This window comes from Symphodus melops (assembly GCF_947650265.1).
Source record: "Symphodus melops genome assembly, chromosome: 18".
Taxonomy (NCBI): domain Eukaryota; kingdom Metazoa; phylum Chordata; class Actinopteri; order Labriformes; family Labridae; genus Symphodus; species Symphodus melops.
This window is the reverse complement of record NC_136708.1, coordinates 18,359,513-18,381,991: the sequence shown is the minus strand read 5'-3', so window position 1 is coordinate 18,381,991 and position 22,479 is coordinate 18,359,513. Positions and strand designations below refer to the sequence as shown.

Below are 22,479 nucleotides of genomic sequence, written 5' to 3'. Positions count from 1 at the left end.
CTTCTTCTCCTGTCTGTTTCTCTGCTCTGCCCTGCAGCTTGAACTAGATTTAGTTTGAGCCTTCAAAGATGCTGTGGCCAACGTTTGAAGAAAAGGGACAGGGAGACAGAGGAGATGTGTTGCAGATTGCCAAGGCACATTAGTTCAGCCTGACAGTAAAGTGAATTAATCTTTTAATGAGATTCAGGCCCATCATCCATCTGAGTTCTTCCTGTCTTATTTGAGTGGCGAGGAGTTTTATCTCTCTGTGAAGCTGATTTTGATGGAGATTTTCTTTTAATTTTTCTGAACATCTCTAAACTTTAATAATATAGAACACAGGCTGTGTGTATTGTTTTTAAGGTATTGGTGGATCTGGTATGGTGGATGTTTTGCCATCTTGTGGTAGGGAGAACACAGTGCATCACAGCTTAACGCACATGGTCACTGAAATATGATGTTTAAGGTTAAACAGTGTAAAAAGAAAAGTGTTTGACATTTGTACTTTGTATGCAGCCAACTGTAGAAACAAGAGAACGGACATGAATTATTAATGGCTTTAATCAAATGTTCTTGCTCAGCTCCTATTTCAGTATTTGTCACATCAGCTTAACTCATGGACAAAATGTTTGCATCCTGTACGGCTCAAGGTCACATCTTTTGATCCAATCTCCACTTTCTTGTCTTGGTGGTTTGCCAGGTTACAATTTTTCTCTGTAATCTTGTGAGTGCAAGGAAGAAAATACATCACCCCAGAATAATAAAGGTTAGGTATTTGAATAATTTAGCCCCACAGTGGCGTTTGATATTCAGTCCTAGTGTGCAGCTAACAGGAGGAAGCATGTGGCCAGTGCTTGACGGTGAGGAAAATGGAGGAAAATGTGCAGGTGCTTGCAGAAATCAGTGGGCTTAATGCATTTTGAAGTAGCACCAGCACCCACCATGGTTGACATATCGGTCCTATCAACTGTCTTCCTAAGGACATCAGCTGTTTCGGAAGATTAAAAAATAAATCAGCTTCATCCAGGTCTCTATTTACAGATGACAGCAGAATAGCATGAGTGATATATATATATATATATATATAAAACCACTGTGGAAGATGAGATGCAGCATTTTGAGCCAAAGACTCCATATTTTCACATCTGAGTTATTGCTTCTTCTTTTTTCCAGCAGAGGGCAGCAAAGTATTCTGCTGTGCAGTATTTATTCTGTAAAGCTTAATAATACTGTATATCAATGAACACAAGTCAATTAGTAAGCTTCCAACAGTGGCAATAATGTTATCGTCTAATAATCTTTGTAGGTCTGTAATTATGCAACAACCTTTAAGGGGTTCATTTATTTCTCTGTTTATTAGAAGTGAATTACTTCAGGTTTATGACGCCTTAATAATCAGCTCAAGTATTAGAAAGTGTTGCGTGACAGTGCTTCAGTTTGACCTAAGTCTTATTAACTAGTACAAAGGTCGTGTCAATCCGAGGATGAAAACCTCACATAAAGAGCTGCGTGTTCTTCGGTTTGAGCTCAGCGTGGAAAATATCAACCCATGACTCACTCTCTGCCCCCTAATCCACACTCCTTATTGAACTCAGGATATACTTAAGGGATTCTGGAAAATACTGGCTGTAGGAAAATACTTTCCCCCTGTGTCGTGTTTTCAATTAAAACTCTCTACAGTTTTCCACAATCAAAGGCAGAAAATAACAGACAAATATAGTAGTTGTTTTAACAACCAAAATCTTTGATTAGCTGATGAGTTTTATAGACTGTTTTCTCTCTAAATGGTCCCTTGGTCTCATTTGAAGAGATTCCCTGATGTTCTGGAAAAGACACTAAACATTGTTTAAAATGTCTTTAAACTTCACATCAGCTAAAGAACACTTCTACAAAGACACACTGAGAAAGAATTTTTCCTGCCCTTGCTATGCCCATGTATTAATTCCTTTCAACTCTTTAATTGCTCACATTGGCCTCAGTATTACTCTATCCGAAGTGTAACATAACAAAGTACGTTTCCTTCCAAATTTGAGTGTGTATGTGCGCGTGTGAATGTGAGCCATAATTGCTGTGTCTGCACCGCCTGTGTTTCATATCCTCTCATTAGAGGCTGTGCTGATGAAACAGCTCATGATGATTTATATATGAAGCACTGAGACTCAACATCTCAGCCCTACTTGCCTCATGTTTTTGAAGAAGTGAAAGAGATTTGGGAGGTCTGATGCTGGCTCAGTGTTTATTAACTTTTACATTCAAAGCTGCTAAAGTGCTATTTAAAAGCACATTTCATGGCTTTATTCTTCCGGTACTTGGCTGCAGCTTAACTTTTGGTCATTTTTTAGGTACAGAAAACACTTGTTTAGTCCTTTGCCCAATATAACTTCTATTCAATAAAGCCCCTTAGCCCCAAATTGCTCCTGTAAAATCAACATACTGCAACTTCTTAATAACTGTTACATTAAATTTATGCCATTTAAATGGCAATTGTCCACTGATGAGTAAAGGAAGGAGTGTGTGTGTTAGGGGGTTAATGCTATTTTAAAACTCATAAGAGTTTATAGTGAAATATACTAAGATAAGAGAAAAAACAGAGGGATATTGGGGCATATGATACCATTTAATAGTTACATGATATGACAGACAAGAACAACCTGTAACTCTAGGTCAAATGTATCAAAGCCTAGGAGTAAAACACACTTGATGTAGCCTAATCAAACTGTTGTGTTAGCCAGAAAGTTGCTGAATGCTGAGGTTAGCACTCGTCTAAGGGGTTAACACTTCAGGAAACACAGCCAGCTAATTACAAATAAAGTCGGGGTGGGTGGAGATGGAAAAAAAATAATTTGCCCAACAAATCTGTCCTCTGCTGTGCTGGTGATGACTAATAAATAGGTTTCAATTTTACTTAGTTTCTGCTCACTTTGCCCAAAGGAGCAGAAGTAGGAAAAGGAGGAGAAAACCACTTTGCTCCAACATACAAACTTCAAAGGCAGAGCTAGAAAGAGGACGCTTCTGTTGGGGAATGGTTTCAAAGCACCATTCCCCATTTCTCAGGTGATGTTTTGACCAAAAATAAATTATCTGGCTTGTTCAAAATTCTGCAGTTGAAGGAGACTTTGAAGTGGGAGCATGCAGACTTGTCCTATCTAAGCCTTCTGTAGACGCCCACACTGGTCCCTGATGACTGAGGGAGAGAGAGAGAGAGAGAGAGATACAGAGAGAGTTAAAGAGGAAAGAAACAGAACAGGAAGCAGGAAGGAAACCATACTGAGACAGTGAAGGAGAAAGATGGTGATGAAACAGCATAGTGGATGGCTTGAATGAAGAGTGTGAATGGAAGAAATTATGACAAAGATGACAGTGCGGGGGTGGAGGAGCAGAGAGGAAGAATAAATCAAAAATGACATTGGAGTCAATTAAAAGAAAGATTGTGAAGCTCGAACGGATTATATAAGACGATGGTTGCAGAGAGAATTACATTTAGAGAGAGAAATTGTCTAAGAATGGAGATTAAGTATTTGAAGTGCCTGACAGGCGCTCATTCACAATATTCATGTGGTAGCCATTTTGTTCTGACATGGGTGGGATATTAAAACGTTGCTATGGTCTTTGGAAAAATACCTACCTAAAAACACGTTAACTACATTAGGACAATTCATCAAAAAAAAAAATGTGTGCACGTAAGCAAAGAGAACAACTAATGTTAGCTTATTTATAGTTAGCTAAAGTAAGAGAACAGCTAATGTTAGCTTATTTATAGTTAGCTAAAGTAAGAGAAGAGCTAATGTTAGCTTATATTTAGTTAACTACTGTAAGAGAACATCTAATGTTAGCTTATATTTAGTTAACTACAATGAGAGTACAGCTAATGTTTGTAACAAAAAGCCTACTTGTTGATACTTGAACTGTTGCAATATTCAAGCAAACTGGATTCTTATCTGTCTATGACACATTTTAAGGCCCCGTTTTAAACTCTTAAAAACTTTGCATCCTTTTTATTTTTTTTAACTAAGACTAATTTTATCTTTAAATGACTGAATGCTTACCAATGCTGTTGTCTTACCTTAGCTTTTGGTTATCAAAATGTTTGTTTAAACTTGAAATTTAGTGTAAATTTCAGGGGGTATTGGAAAGCAATGTTATAACAATATTTGAGATGCCCACCCTAAATATGACAGAGGAAAATAGTCACCATGTGAAAATGACAAGTGGGCTATCTAGGTTTGTTAGGTGGAGAAATAGATTATGTAGGAGGAGGAGGAGGGATGAACGCAGGGATGCATGTCAAAGGAGTACAGGAGCGACGGCAGTGCAGGGACAAGTGACAAGGAAAGCAGGGAGGGAGGAAGTAAAAATGGAAAGAGATGTAGGGAAGCACGCCAGAGGGATGAAGGGAGGAGGATGCAGAGGGAAACGTCACTGGGACTTTCCTTGAGCTTTTCTGTCTTCCCCCCACCTCCCCGTTTTGTCAGAGTGGGTGGTGGGAGAGACTCTGCAAGTCACGCATAGCAGCTCACCACCTTAACTCAGCCACATAGTTCGTCTCTGGAAACAAGACAAACGATTCCTAAAGGAAAGCAGCTCTGTTTTTTTTTGTCTATGGCACCCTTCAGAATTAAGAACTTTTAAAAGAAACACTCTTATGACAGGATTTCCATGGAGGCGACACCTCTTTGATTGGATATTGTACTGATTTCGACCGCGTGGAGTGGCTGTCTTGTTTGTGGAGGAAGAACTTCTCTTCCTTTTTCTGGATTCTATTTTTAATTGTTTACAGTTATTTGACTTTTCCTTTTTTTTTTGGAGATGAGATCCAGTTTTATTCCAGTCAAGCCTGTAGCGACACAGCAATGCAGCGTGAGTGTTAAGATGTTTGTGTTTGTGCCTGTGTCCTCACATGGTGTGCTGCTAGTCTTTGCATCTGTTTTTGGATATGGGTTGAAAAGGGAAGTTGCAGCCTAGGGGGCTACCCAGCATGCACTTGGAAGCAGTTTGCAGTAAACATCACTTATCAGAAATGTGAAGCAGTTTTCCTCCAACACAGAGTCTTTGTTGACTTCATAAATTATAGAACAAACTAGCCAGCTGGGCTTGTTCTGGCAGTAAACATTTACAAGCATCGCATCCTAAAAAGTTGCTATGCTGGATAGTTAATGGTGAAATAAAAAGTTTGTTCTTCTATCACGGCTAAGATGTCTTCATTGTATTTTTAATTAGGGGGTTCGATTTTGTAATGAAGCAGCATTTATCAAAAGATGTAACTAATTGCTTTATTGATTGCTTAGTCAATACATACTCATGCTGTATTGATCAGACATTAGCTGTAAATATAAAGTTCTAGCTTCTTTTCATCCTTTCTATTTTCTGTTAATATAATACAGAATTCACACTATTCCACTCCACAATTAAGTTTAGGCATATATATATATATATATATATATATATATATATATATATATATATATATATATATATATATATATATATAATTACTCCAATACTGTATAGTTTCAGGTTTATTTTAAAATGCATTGAACAACTTATGTAATCATATATATATATACATATATATGTAATCATATCACATTCAGACCTCCAACTTTTCAGCAAAGACATCTCTATAAATCCACTCCAGATAGCAACCCGCCCCAGAGATGATGGGGACTAAAAGTGTGTTGGGGGGGCCGACATTCATGAGCATATTTTGTTCTGTTCTGCTTAATGCGTAAAACGGTTTTCTTCAAATGTGCCATTTCAAGTTTAAAGGCGAAATCAAAAATTTCCTGATTAAAAAAAAAAAACAAAAACACATTACAACGTACAATCTTAGATCAAAATGGGCCAGTTCTCATTCAAAGTTTACAAATTTAACACTCTGTACCTACCTCTGTAATGTTACAGATGAAAGTTGATAATGGGGCAGCTATGGTTTAGTGTTAGAGACCCCTTGTCTCCAATACGAAAGGTTGCAGGTTCAATCCCCAGCTCCGATGCTTCATTGGCAGCGTATAAATGTGTATGAATGAGGTTAGCTAATACAGCAGCCCTTTATGTAGCAGCCATCAGTGTGTGAATGTGTGTGTGGCCTGCTGTGGAAAAAAAAGCTCAAGTCCATTTACCTTAACACACACACACACACACACACACACACACACACAAATTCTGCATTTATTAATCCTTCAACCCATTATTAATCCCTTCCGAACCAGTTAAACTAAACCGTCTTTGTGTGTGTAATGACAAGCATCAAATTTGCCAATATATTCACTGGAGGGTTTTTCTGCTGAGATGCGTCCACCTCTTCAGCAGCAATTTCCTGTTTCTGTCAAGAGCCTCTTTAATTAGTTAGAACCTCTGGAATCATAATAGACCTCCCCCTACAATACCTCCTCTCCTTTCCCCTCCACGTCTATATATATCGCTCTGCACAGAATACCAAACAAGCTCCTGGGACTCCTGTCCGTGTGTGTCTTCACGCATGCTCCCTCGTGTATTTGTGAGTGTGAGTGTGTGCGTGCGTGTCCATGTCTTATGTGTGAAATGTTATGGTGCAGAGTGTGTACTCAGGGTGCATATGTGGGGCATTTTGCATGCATGCAATGGAATGAAATATTCAGGTAACATCCGAGCAGGCACTTTCTTTACAGTTATTCTCCTTCATGCAATTATTATTCCCTCATCATTCCCTGTCATTTAGCTGTTTTTGTAGCAGCAGCTTCACTGAAATTAGATCTCTTAAATTGTATAAAAAGACATGTATGCATTGAGGACAGATTGAAACATAGGATAAAAAGCAGTGTGACGAAGACTGGAGCACAGAGAGTTGTTGTTGCCCACAGGCTTGAGCGCACTTTCTGCATTATACATCAGCCTCTTTCTTGGGTTTTTTTTTTTTTCTATCTTCCTTTCTGCCCCAAGTAACGGCAGGAGATATCAAAGGCATCAGCACTTCTTTAAACTCGACTAGATCCGTTTCCAGTTGAATGCTGGAGCACAAACGGAAGACACAACTACAAATACAACCTTTCCCTGCTGTACTCCCAGGAAGCCATTGTGTATGCCTATTGTCAAGAGGCACTCAGCTGCTCAGAGATATGTAGGCCTCTATATGAAACGCTGAAAGGGGCTTGAAAGGTGGGACGATATAGCTGAATGGAGGATGAGTGGGGTGCTGTGAGAAGTAAATGAGGTTGTGTCCTGTGGTATTTATAGGCTGCCTCTCTCACAGGTCTGCCTCTGGCCTCTTTAAGCTTTGAATGAGTTATGGTGACCTCATCATAGGTATTGACAGGTCAGTGTTTGGAGGAAGGAAACGGCTTCATCTTCCTCCGTTTGGCCTTTTCCGTGTGATGTCACCTGTCACTGCTGTGAGGATGTCGAACAGTCATCCTTGGCAGACTCCAGATAGAATACATTTTTCTCTTTACAGCTGTGTGTTTACTGTCCTTTTTTATTCTTGATCTGAATCTGTGATGGAGGCTTGAAAACTAAAATCACATGAGTTCATTACATAACAGCCTTCAAATATTGTTTGACACTTCTTTTTTTCTCTCCAAATCACTGGAAACACATTAACGGGTCGCACAGTTGTATTGAATGGTACAACCTCTTATCACCATGTTGTAATGAATGAATGATGAATGCATTAATCCAGAGCTGCCAAAGGTTTCCAACAAACGCTCTATTTACTCCCGTCCTAGTCAAAACTGCAGCGGTCGGCTCTTTGAAGAGACGAGTGTGTGACGTGTGTGACCTGGTTTTTAAAGACTTCCACCTTTAGTTGGAACTGGTGAGCGTTGAGCTGAGAGTGGAGAGGCGGTATGAATTAGATGGATAAACAAAGATTATGTTTCTCTTTTTATTGATTGATTGTATTTATTTGCGTGCCATTCGCTACAAAGAGCCCAACTCTCATTGGTTTATAAGACACCAGTAATTCAGGTACACTTACACAACAAACGTTAAACTCTTTCTTCCTCTGGAGTGACGTTAAACTGCTGGTCCTTAAAGCTTTTGAACAAATGATACTACCCTGTAACGATCCTTTAAGAGACAATACGTTTGTAGTTTTGGTGTACTCCCCATATCAGTAGACCATTTCACGCTCTACATCAGAAACATTTGACTCCCCTGAATATCACAGGGTAACTTCTTTAAAGAAGTTACAGATTTCAGCTCATTAGCTTAGTGATGACAAGTATCCTAAATAAAAAGTCTCTGAGCCGACCTCCTAACAAGTCTACTCAAAAGTCGAAGCTTTTCACATGTCATCCCAGTATATCAGCATGGTCTCACAGACTCTGAACAGCAAAGCTACAGTCAGCCCTGTGTTTAGTTTTTCTTCTTGTTTTAATAGCACCATCCAGGGCTTGAAGACATCAGCCCCAGTGAAGAGGTGACAGATACAGAGGACAATGAAGAGGAGGACCTGGGTGTCCTGGACGACCAGCGGAGCATCATCCTCCACCTGCTCTCCCAGCTCAAACTGGGCATGGACCTCACACGGGTAAGACACTGAGACTGACTGTTGAACTAAGAAAGACAAAACAGATGCACTTCTGACTCCTAGAAATAAACATATTATGATTTCTCATAGATAATTTTTTTTCTCGCATTTTCTAGGTGGTGTTGCCAACTTTTATTTTGGAAAAGCGATCACTTCTGGAGATGTACGCCAACTTCATGGCCCACCCTGACATGTTCCTGTCAATCACAGCCGGGGCAACAGCCGAAGACAGGATTGTACGTTTTGTCGAGTACTACCTGACCGCCTTCCACGAAGGGCGGAAAGGAGCCGTGGCCAAGAAGCCGTACAACCCGGTGCTGGGAGAGACCTTCCACTGTTCCTGGGACGTGCCTCGGGAAAAAGTCAAACCTTCGGTCAGATCCAACCAGGGGTCGTCATGGGAGCCGAGCAGAGGCCCTAACAACACACAGCAGGAGGACGATTCCCCGGGAGATTGCTGCAGGGTTCGGTTTGTGGCCGAGCAGGTCTCCCATCATCCACCAGTGTCAGGTTTTTACTGTGAGTGTCAGGAGAGGAGGATGTGCGTCAACGCTCACGTGTGGACCAAAAGCAAGTTCATGGGGATGTCGATAGGAGTGTCCATGATGGGGGAAGGTGAGCTGACACACATCTGAGGAAATACTGAAGATCTGAAACATTCTTTCACATTGGGTTGAACTTTCTCATCCTTTCATTGAGAAACATGAAATTGCCATTGAGATAAGGATTTGATATTCTGTCTTTACTGATGTATAAACAGATATCCAGACAGTCACAGTGTCGTACAGGGTGTTGCTTCACCCCCACTTCCGTGCCATATTTTTTACATCACTTCTCATCTCAGGAGACCTCTGTACCCCCTACAATCAGACCGCGATAGTTTCCATTGTAAGGGGAATATATGAATGAGCAGATTTAGAAGACTTCAGGGGCAGCCCTCCTGAAATTCTCTAGAAACTTTCAGGTGTGCATATGTGAAAACAGTGCCAGTGTCCTGTCCTTTATAAAGAAGAGAACAGGATCTTTCCAATGGCAATCAATAATCCAGTGCACCCTGTCAGCACCTTCACACCAAGTACTGTAGGCTTTTTTCCCCTTTTTTTTATGAGTCACCCTGAGCAGGGACAGAGGAAGTCTTTGAGCCTTATCGACTGAATCTGGATGTATGACCTGATCCGTTCAGACATCACAGCTCAGAGCTCCTCTGATCGCCCGTCAGCTGGTCGTGACGCAGCAGAACATCGGCGTGTTCGGACGCTCGTGCTCCCGTCAGAGAACAAAGTGACCCACGTAGACAGAGAATATTGATTGGTTGGGTTTTTCTTTGTTACTGCATTCCTGATAGCAGTCGACTGTGTGAGTTTATAATTGGCTCAGACTTTATGGATCGACTGTCAGTGAGCACGCAGAAAAAGGAAGAGAGGCTTCTCAAACGAGAATACTTTCTGGTGTTATCGCTCCCACTGTGACGGCACATGTCGTTGAAAAACCTTTTCCCAGGAGTAGACAAATCTGTTCAATGTGAAAAATATCAGCCAATTAGTTAATATTTTAAATCCCCAGACGCAACTCTGCAGCGCCCCCTGTGACCACAGTGTCCCCCCCCCCCCTCGGCCTGAGTAAAGGCCTCATAAATGAAGTTGGGTCACGGGTAAGCAGCTCATATCAGCGCCATTTAAATACTGCCTTTAAAATTCATGAGGAGGTATTTCTAAACTTTAAAAGATAACAGATCTCTTTCTCCACTTTGTGAGCTCCATAACTTCATGTTTTTTTCCTGCATTATTCATACTTTGACTCTTTAAGTTCATTTTAATTATAAAACGTCTGAACTTTATTTAACTTCCGGATACTAAACTTGCAGATTATCTTGACGCTCAATGATTTCCTCTGTCACGACTTAGAAATGAACTGAATCCCTGGTACCCACGTGGCGAGGCTTACAGACTGATCCACCACTTTTATGAACCGAGATGCAAACTGGAACATTCTCAGAACTCGATGTCTGCAGACCAGTGTTGTGATTAAACAGGTTAATCTCTCAGTGTGTGAAGCCTCTGTTTCATGACGGGACCGCACAATGGATGCAGGCGCTCCTGATCCTGTGTAAACATGTGATTATGGAGTAAGAACAGGAGGCTATTCATGGACATGTGAGGAGCAGAGGCGAATCAGAAAGACGTTGTTTACCACAAAATAAATCCACTTATGCACCGACTGTGTGACTCAGATGATGACTAACATGTGCTGAGAGGCAATCAGGAGCTTAACGTATAATAGGCTCTCTTCTGAGACACACTGCCTGGAGGAGATATCAGCTGCTTTATGTAATGTACTTCAATGTGGGACTTTATTATACTAAGTATTATATGTTAAGTACATGATACCAGCAGCAAACTGCAGTGATTGTTTATTATACTCTACTTAATTATCTTTTTCTAAATAAAACAATTTCCTTGCATTCTTTGCTAATCAGATTTTTCCCATCATGCATCTCATCTCCCCTCTCTCTCTTCCTCCTCTCAGGGGTCCTCTGTCTGCTGGAGCACGACGAGGAGTACGTCTTTACGTTACCCTGTGCCTACGCCCGCTCCATCCTCACTGTGCCCTGGGTCGAGCTGGGCGGAAAAGTCTCCATCAACTGTGCCAAGAGCGGCTACTCCGCCACCGTCACCTTTCACACGAAGCCGTTCTATGGAGGGAAGGTTCACCGGTGAGTGTTTATAACTCTTCATTCCTTCTCCGATGGAAAGACCTTCGTTCATGTGGTAAATACTGGATACCTTCATCGCTTTTCGTGAAGATATCTTTTAAACATTTCCTCTCCTGCATCTTCTTTATGACCACAGTGTGACTCCCTTTTACATCTTGATTTTATCGAACCAAAAACATCATCCACAGTCTGTCAAACTGTGAAACACATATTCCACTTTTCATACTGTCTACATCTGCACAGTTAAACAAGTCAGCAGTACATAAGCTTTATGCTCTAAAGACATTTCACTTTTTTTGATCTTTAAAACATTCGACAGACTAAACAATAAAAAAAAAATTCAGCACACGCAGTATGGATATTAAAACGTTATTAAAACGTTTCTACTTCGGTCTTCAGTAAAGTAAAATAATTCAGGTCCAGGATAGAAGAATAAGGTCACTCACTATTTGTAATTCTGCACATTGTGATGTCACTACCTGTCCTAAAAACTCAATGAATTCGTGTCCACTGAACACAGAGTGGGCAGCAAAGTTGTAGGTCAAGTGCAAATACAAATGTTGTTGGATGTTGAAAAAAAAAAAAAAAAAATATGGTCGACAACAATGTCAACAACAATGTCTCTGTTTGGCACACACAGAGTGACAGCAGAGGTCAAGCACAACCCGACCAACACCATCGTGTGTAAAGCTCAGGGCGAATGGAACGGCACGCTGGAGTTCACCTACAGCAGCGGAGAAACCAAAGTGATCGACACGGCCAAACTACCCGTCACCAGAAAGAAGCTCCGACCCGTGGACAGACAGAGCAGGACAGAATCGAGGTGAGGAAATCCATACAGGTAACATAATGCTGCTTTCTACACAGGTGAGGTGGTGCCAGGTAAGGGAACATTGTTCATTAATCTTATCCTCCACTTGCATTTCAAGGCGTTTATGGCAACATGTCACCAAGTCTCTGAAGGAAGGGAACATGGACGAGGCCACGGAGCAGAAACACAGACTGGAGGAGCGACAGAGAGGAGAGGAGAGGCAGAGAGCAGCTGACAACAAACCCTGGACTCCCAAATACTTCACCAAAGAGGTACAGTGGACGGATTGTGATGGCTGAGCAGCAGGTTTCCATGAAGGTTCAGGAGCGTGATCCTCATGCTGCATTCCTTCTTACATTTCTAAATAAGAAGTTCTGTTTACTCGATAGTGCTATTTATTTACCGTCTGACATTTAATACAAAAATAACGTGATGTTAAAGCTACCATGAGGAGTTTTGAGCTAGCTTTGAAAAAGACTGAAATTGAAATTAATGTCTCTTTATGATCCACACAATGAAAAGAGTCAGTCAGCCACCACATGAAATATTTCTGTAAAGTCATTTTAATGTTTAAAACTGCTGCCAGCAGTTTAACTTCAAGCCGCCCAAACAGCATTTGTCTTTTTTAAAATGTACAACCTAAAGATGGTTGATGAGAGATAAATCCTCTGTTACAAGAAAGCAGGAAAAGGATTTTGTTCAAAATATTCTACAAACACATGTTCAGGACTAAATTAGTGAAGAGAGACAATACAGCACTTTGTCCACAGGGGCCGCCAAAAACAACACAAACGCAAAGTTCCTCAAAGGAGCTTTAAGTTTGTTAACTCCAGGTGGCGCTCTGTTTACATCAACTTTCTCACTTTGGTATCTCGTTTTACTGAAGGTTTCCAAACATAAATGCTGCATTAATACTGTGTTCTCTTGTTTGGAAGGTAGTTATGGTTTCTGAAATCATTTCTGGGTGGATTTATATTTGGATTGAAGCAGAAATATTAGTTTTTTAATAGGTAAAAGAGGTAAAACAAATATTCTGCATGGCTACTTTGGGTAATTTGGGGGAATTGACGTTTACTCAAAGTTCGTAATTTTTCTTTTATTCTGCCATTTTTCTGCCTCACATGTGAAGGGAGACGGTTGGACCTACAACAGTCCCATGTGGAAGTCGACCTGAAAGCATCTCTCCTCTAGCGGACAATAACTGATCTCCTGCCTCACCACGCTGAGTCAGCGGTCAGGACGTCAAACAAAGGGAGCAGAGTCCTCCTGGATTACAGACTCCCAGAGTGACACACAAAGGAAAATGAAAGGTGCCAAAAGGGATCTCCACTGTTACAAGCAGGACCAAGCGGTTGGAGCTCTTGGGACAAAAGTAGATTTTTATAAATAGTATTACTATTCAAATTAGAGTATTTCTATTTTTCACCTTGCCAAGGCCTTTTCTGCACACACATACAAGCACACACACACACACACACACACGCACACACACACACACACACACGCACACACACACACACACAAACACACGCACACACACACACACACACACACACACACACACACACACACACACACACACACACACACACACAATGATGACGTTTTCCACAGGTGTTCAGTTTTGTGTTTTCTCAGACAGTGTCAATGTTTAGTTTCAAGCTTTTAGTTAAAAATGCAGCGTTATAGAATGAATATAAAAAAGTTCCTTGTTACACATTATACTGTAGCTGTAATTGAGTTGTTTATTAAAGCACTTTTCCCATAGAAATAAATTAAATCTTTTATATCTATGGCTTTTACCAGTCAGGGTGGTCTCTCACGGCTTTGCAGGAAATAAGGACACCTTAAATAAATCTGAACTTTAAATATAAACCAACAGGTGAAACATTAGATTGTGTGTTAATATAAAATAACGTGAGTTAAAGTATGCTTCTAGAAAGTGATTGTTTTGTCTGCACTATGAATGTATTTGGGCACATTTACACAAGATAGGATACTTCTTTTCCGTCTTTTACTGGTACTGCGTCGTGTTTTGCCTTTTTTTTCTTTTAAAGGTCTCTCAAAATATATGATCTCCAACAAGTGAGACGCAGACCTTTTACATTTCCATTACTACCTCTCGTACTCGGCTATTCCAGCCATTAGCAACTTATTATTCCAAAAGAAAACACGAGTTTGTGTGTGGCAGAATCCTCACTCTTTTCAATCTTTTCTTTCCTTTGTGTTTGTATCCGTGCCCTCAAGATAGCGCTTGTGTAATTAGACAGCCCGTACCTTCTGAAGTTCATACTTCTTGTAAGGTTGCTGTGGTTCTTGTAAGCTTGCAGAAATACACAAACAGGCTCTCATATATAGGGGATAATGGAAGTTTTCAAGGTTTTAAATCTGGGCTGTCTATGCCTTTATTTAGTGAGTGCACAGGGAAAATCAGGGAAAGAGAGAGTGGAGAATGAGCCCTCTGTCGGATTCGAACCCTGGGTCGCCCACTTTGAGGACACAATGGTCTCTGTTCGTGGGGCGCTGAACTGTAGGCTTCTGATTTAAAGATGTAAACATTTATCCATTGCAAACTTGCAAACTTGCATTTAGTATTTTTGCCTTATATTTTAATGTCCTGACTGCCTGCTTTCAGTTGTCGTTTCAGTTTGAATATTCATTCAGTATATAAAGCCAGGTGACTTTTACCAGATGCCTCTTTGTAGCGGACGTCATTTCCATGACAACATGCAGGACAGACCTGCCACCACTGAGAGAACCTGTTATCTGCAGCATACCACTGTTCATTACTGTTTGATGACACTCGCCTTACATGATACTTACAGATTTTTTTTTTTTTTTATATATATCTTATAAAGGATTTACTAAAGTAGAAAATGATTGTGATAAAAGAGGAACTGTCCATGAATAAAGACCTTTTACTTTTGTTTTTGTTTGAAATGAAACGCCTTCTTGTGACGTCTTATGTCAGTTATGTACACACAGCTTTAATTTTTCAGGTGGAATCTTTCATAAAAATGCTCAATAATTCACCTTCAGAGGACTTCTTAAACACTTTACATCGAATTACTAAAGTCATTAAATGATACTGCTTCAAGAGGAAGGTGCAGCTTTACATATATATGAAAGTGTTGTACGTCTCTGGACAAACTGGATTTGGAGATTTTACCTCGCACCACTGGATACCACCTGGTTGGCATGAAATAACAAACATGCTTCTGAAACCCATCACCAACCGCCCCCAGACTTTAAGTCACTCTGTGCACTCAACGCTGCAGAAGAAAATGTCTTCGACTGAAGGCTAATGCTGCCACCAAGTGGTCGGCTTTCAGCTGAAAGAAATGAATATATTTAATGCAATGTTTCAAATTCAGGATTGTCCAGTTTAAAATGGCATTCAGCTTCAGGAAGAGGAGGGGACACATGAATAACAACACCGTACACATTTTTTTTGTCATTAAGGTGTATATTTAAAGATGGCTGAACAGAACAACAATGAAAAAATGTAAACTTTGAAGGGGAGGGATTTCATCGAACTAAAACAGTGTTGAGGACAGACGGCACTGAGCAACTAAGACATAAGTAAACTTAGTAGAGGAAGGAAGCGTTTTGCTGCTCCTAATGAACCCAAAATGAAAAACAGAAAGAGGGCAAAGAAAAAAAAAAAAACTGTACATCACATTAAGGCTTAGTCTGAATTCTCTCTCCTCTTGAGAAAAAAAAAAAAGTCATGGGAAATCTAAGGACGTGACACAGTTTAGGCGAGTTACAAAAACAATGTGGCATTTGTCGAAGGTCTGACGCCTCCGAATAATGACACTGTGTTTGAGGGACGATCAAAGCGAAAAGAACAAAGCAACTCAGACAAAACACAAAAGACATGAACAGGTGATACGAATTAGAAAAGTCACTTTTCAGTGAGATGTGACAAAACAAGTTCGACTGTTTGATGTTTGAGTCGTTTGATGTGTCAGTTATTTGATACAAAAAACTGCTGAAGCGTGCGTACACGTACACACACACACACAGACACACACGCGCACACACACACTTATAGTGTTTGGACCTGGCATCTGTAAATCCAGACACAAAGAACAGTGCAGTGCCTGAAAAATTACAAGTCAAAGATTTATGTTCTTAGTTGAGCTGTGTCCTAAAAGTAAACCATAAGAAAGTGACAAAAGTTAGGAAGATGTTTATGATTCATTTGAGTCATATTTTAGGTAAAATAATAAAACTTTTCTTTGTTTCAATTAAAGAACGGGGTTTGGGCAAATATGTCAGCTGGTGAGAAAAGAGTTAACTAGTAATGTGATGTTTAACGGGGGACGGCTTCAACGATCCATTTAATCGAGCCAGTTCATTACAGCACAAACTGTAAATTGATTAGAGTGGTAAAAGGGTCATGTCACCATTGGTAATAATGGAAGCCAATGAAATATTAAGATCAGTATATACAAATTATTTTTCAAACATTTAACTTGTTACAAACTCAGGGCGAGTTATACGAAAGAAGTTTAATCGACATTAAGATGCATCATTTTTGGAGTCTAATTGAAGATGTGAAAGTGTACCGAAGAAGCACCAATCATTCTCCCCTTACGTTAGGTCTTCAATGTTACCACGTCATGTTTTATTGCCTAGTTCAAAGATAGTGCTGTTTTTGTTTCATATCAGAGCAAATTGTAGTTTTTGGAAGGTGAAAGGTCAAGGCTTAGAAAACATGACATTTCATGAAACCATGTTGGGCTCCAGGAAACGATCCGTTTTAAAGAATACAACCATCTGTGGTTGATAATGACCGTTACACACTTCTTAATGCTGGCATGTAATAACTGGAGTAGCTTTAGATTCTTTATGAGAATAATTTACATTTGGGGTGAAATGCATCCACCATGTTTTTTTTAGAACAAAGGTAAAGTGGTCAAGAAAAAAAAAACTTCTTCCATCTTCCCTGCATCACATTAATCTATTTTCTCCAAAACATTTTACTGACAAAACTCCACGTTGCAGCCCTCACGCGTTGACATGTTTAAGAATGATCAAGAGTACCTCTTCTTCTGTGTTTGCAGTATTGGGTTAGGACACAGCTCTTAAACACACACGGATGGCGAGTCCATCTTTGTCACAGACATCGATGGGAATGTTGATCTTTCCTGACCTTTCTGATCTTTCCTATTTTCAGTGCTCGTGTACCAACTACCCTTCTTCACAGTTCAGCAGTACATTTCCAGACATCTTGGAAAAAAACAAAAGTCTAGTCTCCAAAGCTTCAGCCTGGTAGAAGCACTAAATTCATGAGCTAAACTACTAAACAAAAAAGGTAGACAGTAACAAGTAAATGAGGCGATGATGACCAGCAATGAGGCACTAGGCTTTGCACATTGAACCAAGCCAGCTCCCCCTGCAGGGCGGGAGGCCTAATTTATTATCACTACTTTTTACACACAGTTGCCTGCTTCTGTCTTTAAAACCCTAGCAGCAGAAGAAATGTACAATCTATGCAATTTAATATGAAAAAGAGGGCCGGGGCGAAGGAGAACATTGTAAAAATTCACATTCATTCTTCCAACAAAATCTCAGGCCTTTCTATACAAGAATTATTGCATTCACTGATCTATTTGCTGTCATACAAAACAAAAAAGTCACAAAGAAATTAAGGAAAACAAAAACTGCATATTTTAAAAATCACCACAATAATCCAATATATTATCATCCTTTTAGACATTTTTTGTACACAACCTACACAACATATTTACACATTAGGCCAATTTTTTATTGAAGACTTTGTTGGAAAAGTAGGACGGGGAGCCAGGCAGACGTAAAGGAGATGACGAAGATGATAAAACGGTTAATATTACAAATGAACTGTGCCTAAATGTTGACGTTCCTCCATACCGCATACTCTCCTCTGTACACGTGTCAGGAACAAGTCCATAGCTTTCACTCCTGCGCTTCCTCTTGCTTAGTGATGAGTCCACACGTGTCATGGAGCAAGGTTGATGGGTCTTTGGTGCAAATGTTCCAAGTCTTCTCTCCTTCCCTCCCTCTCTTCACATCCACTCAACCAGATCCACGCACTGATAAGCAGTTAATTTAAGTACCACAAAAATTAATCGACACAGAACCAAGTAGAGCAGCCCGATGCCTCGCCACACATTCAAGTAAAAAACAAAAAAAACTGCAGAAAAAAAAATGAGCAAGAAAAAAATCCTCAGGATAAAACAGACAACCGATCTGGAACTAGCCAGATATGACACTTCAACCTCCTCACCACACGGTAGCGCTCTAATGGGAAGCGCTTGAGTGCCAAGTGCCAGATAAACGGCCCCCAGTGTTCTTCTTCATTGGTTGTTCGAGGTTTCTTCGCATTTGTTTGTTTTCCTAGAAGAGTCCGTGGTCATCGTTACTTTTTTTGGAGTTTCTTGCCTTTCCTCAGAGCAAGCTTGTTCTTGATGTGTCCTCGCTTCCTCTTGGCAGTCTGATGGAAGAGAGAAGAACACAATGTTTGAGGAATAGGTGGGTTTACATTGGTTCATGTCATTTAGCATTTCAATTCATAAAATGTTTTGAATCTGGACTGCAGTACCAAGTTTAAACACTGGGTGTCAGGGTTACATATTGCTCCTTTAATGTGCTGCTGATGAATATTGATCAAAAAGCAGAAACACAAGAAACAAAGCTACAGAATGAGCCGGGGCAGCGGTGAGGCGAGAAACAGGCGTGTTAAGATTTGTTAGATTTGGTAAAAGTTTTATTTTTGCATTTACACAGTATGATTAAACGCCAAGTTGTCATACTTTTTAATTTACACTCCTGGATGTTTGCAGGAGGGAACCGAGTCTGGTAACCACAAGGTGACCTTCAAGAAAAGTTATGCAGCAAGTACAAAATGCTGGTATAAATTTGCATACACAGACATTTAAAGAAACTCCCTGTAGGGTTAAATGTGGGCCGACAAACTATGAATGAAATTGTTTTTGCAGGATTTCTGAGCTCTAAATGATCGTCCCTTCGAGTGTGTAATTGTTTAGAAGTCTGTGAAATCAGAGTATGTTTGTAAAATACTTGAATATGATTCATCAAAAACTGCTTAGTTTCTGTACCGAGCCAGCTGTGTGAGACCGGCTGGAATGATGAAAGAATGGATTTAGACCAGGAGAGAAAAAGGCACCAATCAAACACAGCGTCTCACACTACCTTCTTGGACGTGTACTTCTGCCTGGGCACCACGCTGCGAGGCTTGTGGTCCAGCGGCTCTCTGTTGTCCAGCTTCTTGACCTTGTAGATCCTGACCAGCCAGTGCTCGGACGTGAACGCCTCCTCCAGGTGCTTGAACTTAATGTCCTTGTTGCCGATCTCTGCGTTACGCGTCCGGTCGAAACCAGGTGGCGTCCGGAAATCCAGCTTAGAGAGGAGTATGGATGTTTTAATAAACGCTACGTTTCAACAGTTTTTTGTAAGGTAATAATATGAGTGAATGGAGTCATGCAGGTTTGTCATCAATACAGTGAAGCAACAGCCAGCTGGTGATTAGCTTAGTGTTACACGTAGACTATAAACAGAAAAGCAGCTAGAATGGCTTCGTCTCAAGGTGACAAAACAAAAGAATGATTTTCGGGAGGAAACAAATGAGCTCTTCCCATTTCAAGATGTGAAGCGGATTCAAAGAAAGTAGCTGCTGGCTGTAGCTTCATACTTTCTGACATAAGGGAGGATTTTATCTGCTCATGGTATCATCTCTTTAAACAAAACTTTACCATGACATACTGTGATGAAGAAAAATAAACTGGACAGATAAAAACATAACCGAAAAAAAAAGAAAAGATGACGGCACTTAGTTTACAGTGCAGCGCCTGCCCTTATACCACTATTACATTACTCCCAGTATAACTTAATAACAACCTCTCATTGTTCCCATTGTGCTCTTAAAGCCTCTGGCTGCTCCTCGTACTGCATCCTTCTCACTTTTGATGTGCCCTTGTCACCTCCGTCTTCAAAGCTGCAGTCTCCATCCACCTCGCCTCTGTTTGCTGATTTCTCTTCACTCGCCTCTTTCTCTCCCCCTCTTATTGTGTACTCATCTAAAACACCTCGTGTATGCCTCCAGAGAGCCTCAGTGGACACACTGTGTGGTATTTAATTATTAGAAGTCACAACAGTTTAGTCTGCTGACTTGTATTTATTCCGATTGTTTAGCAAGACGTTAAAATGTGACGACAAATAATGAAATACGTGGATTTTCAGTAGATTAGGAGTCCCTACTTTTTATTCGGCGCTGTATTATTCATCGACTCCAGTCAGCTAAAATCTCCACTAGCCTGAATAGCTCAACAAAATCTACTCATTGTCTTTCTCCTGATGTCCTCTAAGCCTCAGTTTCTCCTTGTCACATCCTGTTCTGTAAATCTAATCCCACCCCCCCACTCTAACTCTTTTCTTCTTCCCTTGCCTGACTCATTCCCTCCTCTCCTCCCTCTCCTCTCACGCTGCAGTCTCTCTCTCTCTCTCCATCCTTTCACGTTAAAACAGCAGTGTGAGCTACACAGAGCTTTGGCTGTTTGTCTACGGATGGTGGCTGCATTGATTCTCCCATCTAAACCGAGCTGCTGTCCCGGCGAACAGGATCCCCCTCATCTCCCCTCTGCTACATGCCAGAAGTAGCTGTGGCACATTTCAAAGCTTCAGCCAATCCTTCGTATCCCCCCTCCATTCTTTCTTTCCACCCAGCTGCCTCTTCTCAGAACCTCAGGAGCTCCCGAAAGGCATCCCCTTAAATCCTCTTCTGCCTGCCCGCTCTGCTTTTAGGATACAGGAGCAAGAAGTTTTACACCTTTAGTGTTGGCAGCTGCTTGTCATTCTTTGGTAAAGCTGCATGCTGGATTTATATAGCAGCTGTACTTTTCTTTGGTGGTGCTGGCAGCCTGTTACTTTCTGATCCTGGCAGAGAACTGGAACTAAAATTATTTGTACCTACAAATCGGATCATAACCCCCCCCATTAAACACCTCTAAAAAATATATACAGTATATCAAAGGACAGTCTCTCTTTGGTCCTGACCTTCCCGTCCTCGTCTGGAGGTGAAACATCAATCAAAGACATGCAGACTGGAACTTTTTTTCTGAAAATGTTTTTGCTTGGCCCGAAGGTTACGTCTTTCATTACCTGCATTTCACCAAAGCGATAATAGGACATCTTGTACATGAGGCAGTTGAGCAGAGTTGGTGAACCGGCTTTGTCCACCCTGAACTCTCCCTGAGGGGTGAAGTAGTCACTTTCCTGAAGGAGACAAGGACGGAAGGATGTGAAGAGCACACAACACTCGGTGCAGCATGACCGTTAAAATAAAAATCAAACTACAGAAGTATAAACGAGTCGAGTCAAGTCAAACTTTGTATGAAACCATTCGGTGCTTGTACACGACTCACAACATTTCAAAATCAATCCGAGTTTCAACCGCGAGCCAATCGAGGGATTTCAAAACTCGGATAATGTTTTTATATTTTTTTGGGTTCAGGAGTTAATACAATAATATAAGTGAGTGTTAGTAAATAAAGATTGAATAGTAGTGGCCAGAGAATAGACCCTTGAGGAACTCCACAAGATGCACTGGCTTTGTTTGAGCTCTAATTTTCCTGAAGGTTTGTTCTGAACTGGAGCAGACGAGAGAATAGTTCAACATATGGGAAAGCACATCTATCATGTTTCAGTGATGAGCCAGGAGAGCTGTTTACAGTTGATAAGCTTGATTCAGTGCTCGACTTACAATCTGATGGTAAATGTCATCACACTCTTTGCAAAGAAGGATTTCTATTAAAATAGAACATGGTTACTATTATTGATGTAGTCATAGTTTCACTCCTACCCATGAGCATGACAAAGACTTCAGATGGTTCATTAATGCTGAGAGCACACAACAACACTGGCTGATACTGAAACTGTCACATAGTGTAGCTTCCAAGTTAGAGATAACACAGAAATCTGTTCTGCAGAATACCTGTCGATTTTTTTTTTTATGAGAGTGTAAGAATCAAATGAAGTGTTTTTTAGGGGTCTGACATGTAGTTATGAGTTGTGTGTTCATGTGCTGAAAAGATTTTGCCCTTGTGCCATAGAGATAATTAAACAGGGAAATGAAGGACAATAAAAAGGGCTCCCGTTCAGGATGTGTGATGAACAATGGGCTGAACATCGTCTGTCTCTGAGGAACACTTTAAAGAGCCACATGACACATGGCGACATGACTTCCTGGGGAGCGGCGTCAGAGACAGGTGGACGCTGCTGTCTCACACTTACCCTGATGTCCTTGGGGTGCTCTCCCTCCGCTATCCTCACCATCCACAGGAACTTGTTGATATCATCTCCTGAGTAGCCGATCACCCCCCCGAAGATGATCAGCACATAGTCCACGTCCAGCGACCTCATTATTTTGTAAGCTGCGCTCTCATTGGATGACATGGCTTTCCCCAC

At 40.8% G+C, this 22,479-nt stretch overlaps 3 protein-coding genes across 4 annotated transcripts in view; 1 reads left to right on the top strand and 2 right to left on the bottom strand.

Annotated features, from left to right (window-relative positions):
* osbpl10a (oxysterol binding protein-like 10a) overlaps positions 1-14,936 on the top strand; it is a 52,684-nt gene extending 37,748 nt beyond the window's left edge. Inside the window, 6 exon segments of the mRNA XM_079368074.1 lie at positions 8,336-8,485; positions 8,602-9,100; positions 11,012-11,198; positions 11,839-12,021; positions 12,128-12,281; positions 13,139-14,936. Coding sequence (XP_079224200.1) covers positions 8,336-8,485; positions 8,602-9,100; positions 11,012-11,198; positions 11,839-12,021; positions 12,128-12,281; positions 13,139-13,183 — 1,218 coding nt within the window. The 3' untranslated portion in view covers positions 13,184-14,936.
* Positions 1-22,479, bottom strand: part of cratb (carnitine O-acetyltransferase b) — a 184,389-nt gene that overhangs the window by 113,492 nt on the left and 48,418 nt on the right. The gene's annotated exons all lie outside the window — the stretch shown is intronic.
* LOC306839310 (dolichyl-diphosphooligosaccharide--protein glycosyltransferase subunit STT3B) overlaps positions 16,850-22,479 on the bottom strand; it is a 78,995-nt gene continuing 73,365 nt past the window's right edge. Inside the window, exons 13-16 of the mRNA XM_079367926.1 lie at positions 22,306-22,479; positions 21,175-21,288; positions 19,210-19,416; positions 16,850-18,490 (exon numbers count right to left, since the gene is read on the bottom strand). Of these exons, the coding sequence (XP_079224052.1) occupies positions 18,416-18,490; positions 19,210-19,416; positions 21,175-21,288; positions 22,306-22,479 (570 nt within the window). The 3' untranslated portion in view covers positions 16,850-18,415. The remainder of the gene's footprint in view (positions 18,491-19,209; positions 19,417-21,174; positions 21,289-22,305) is intronic.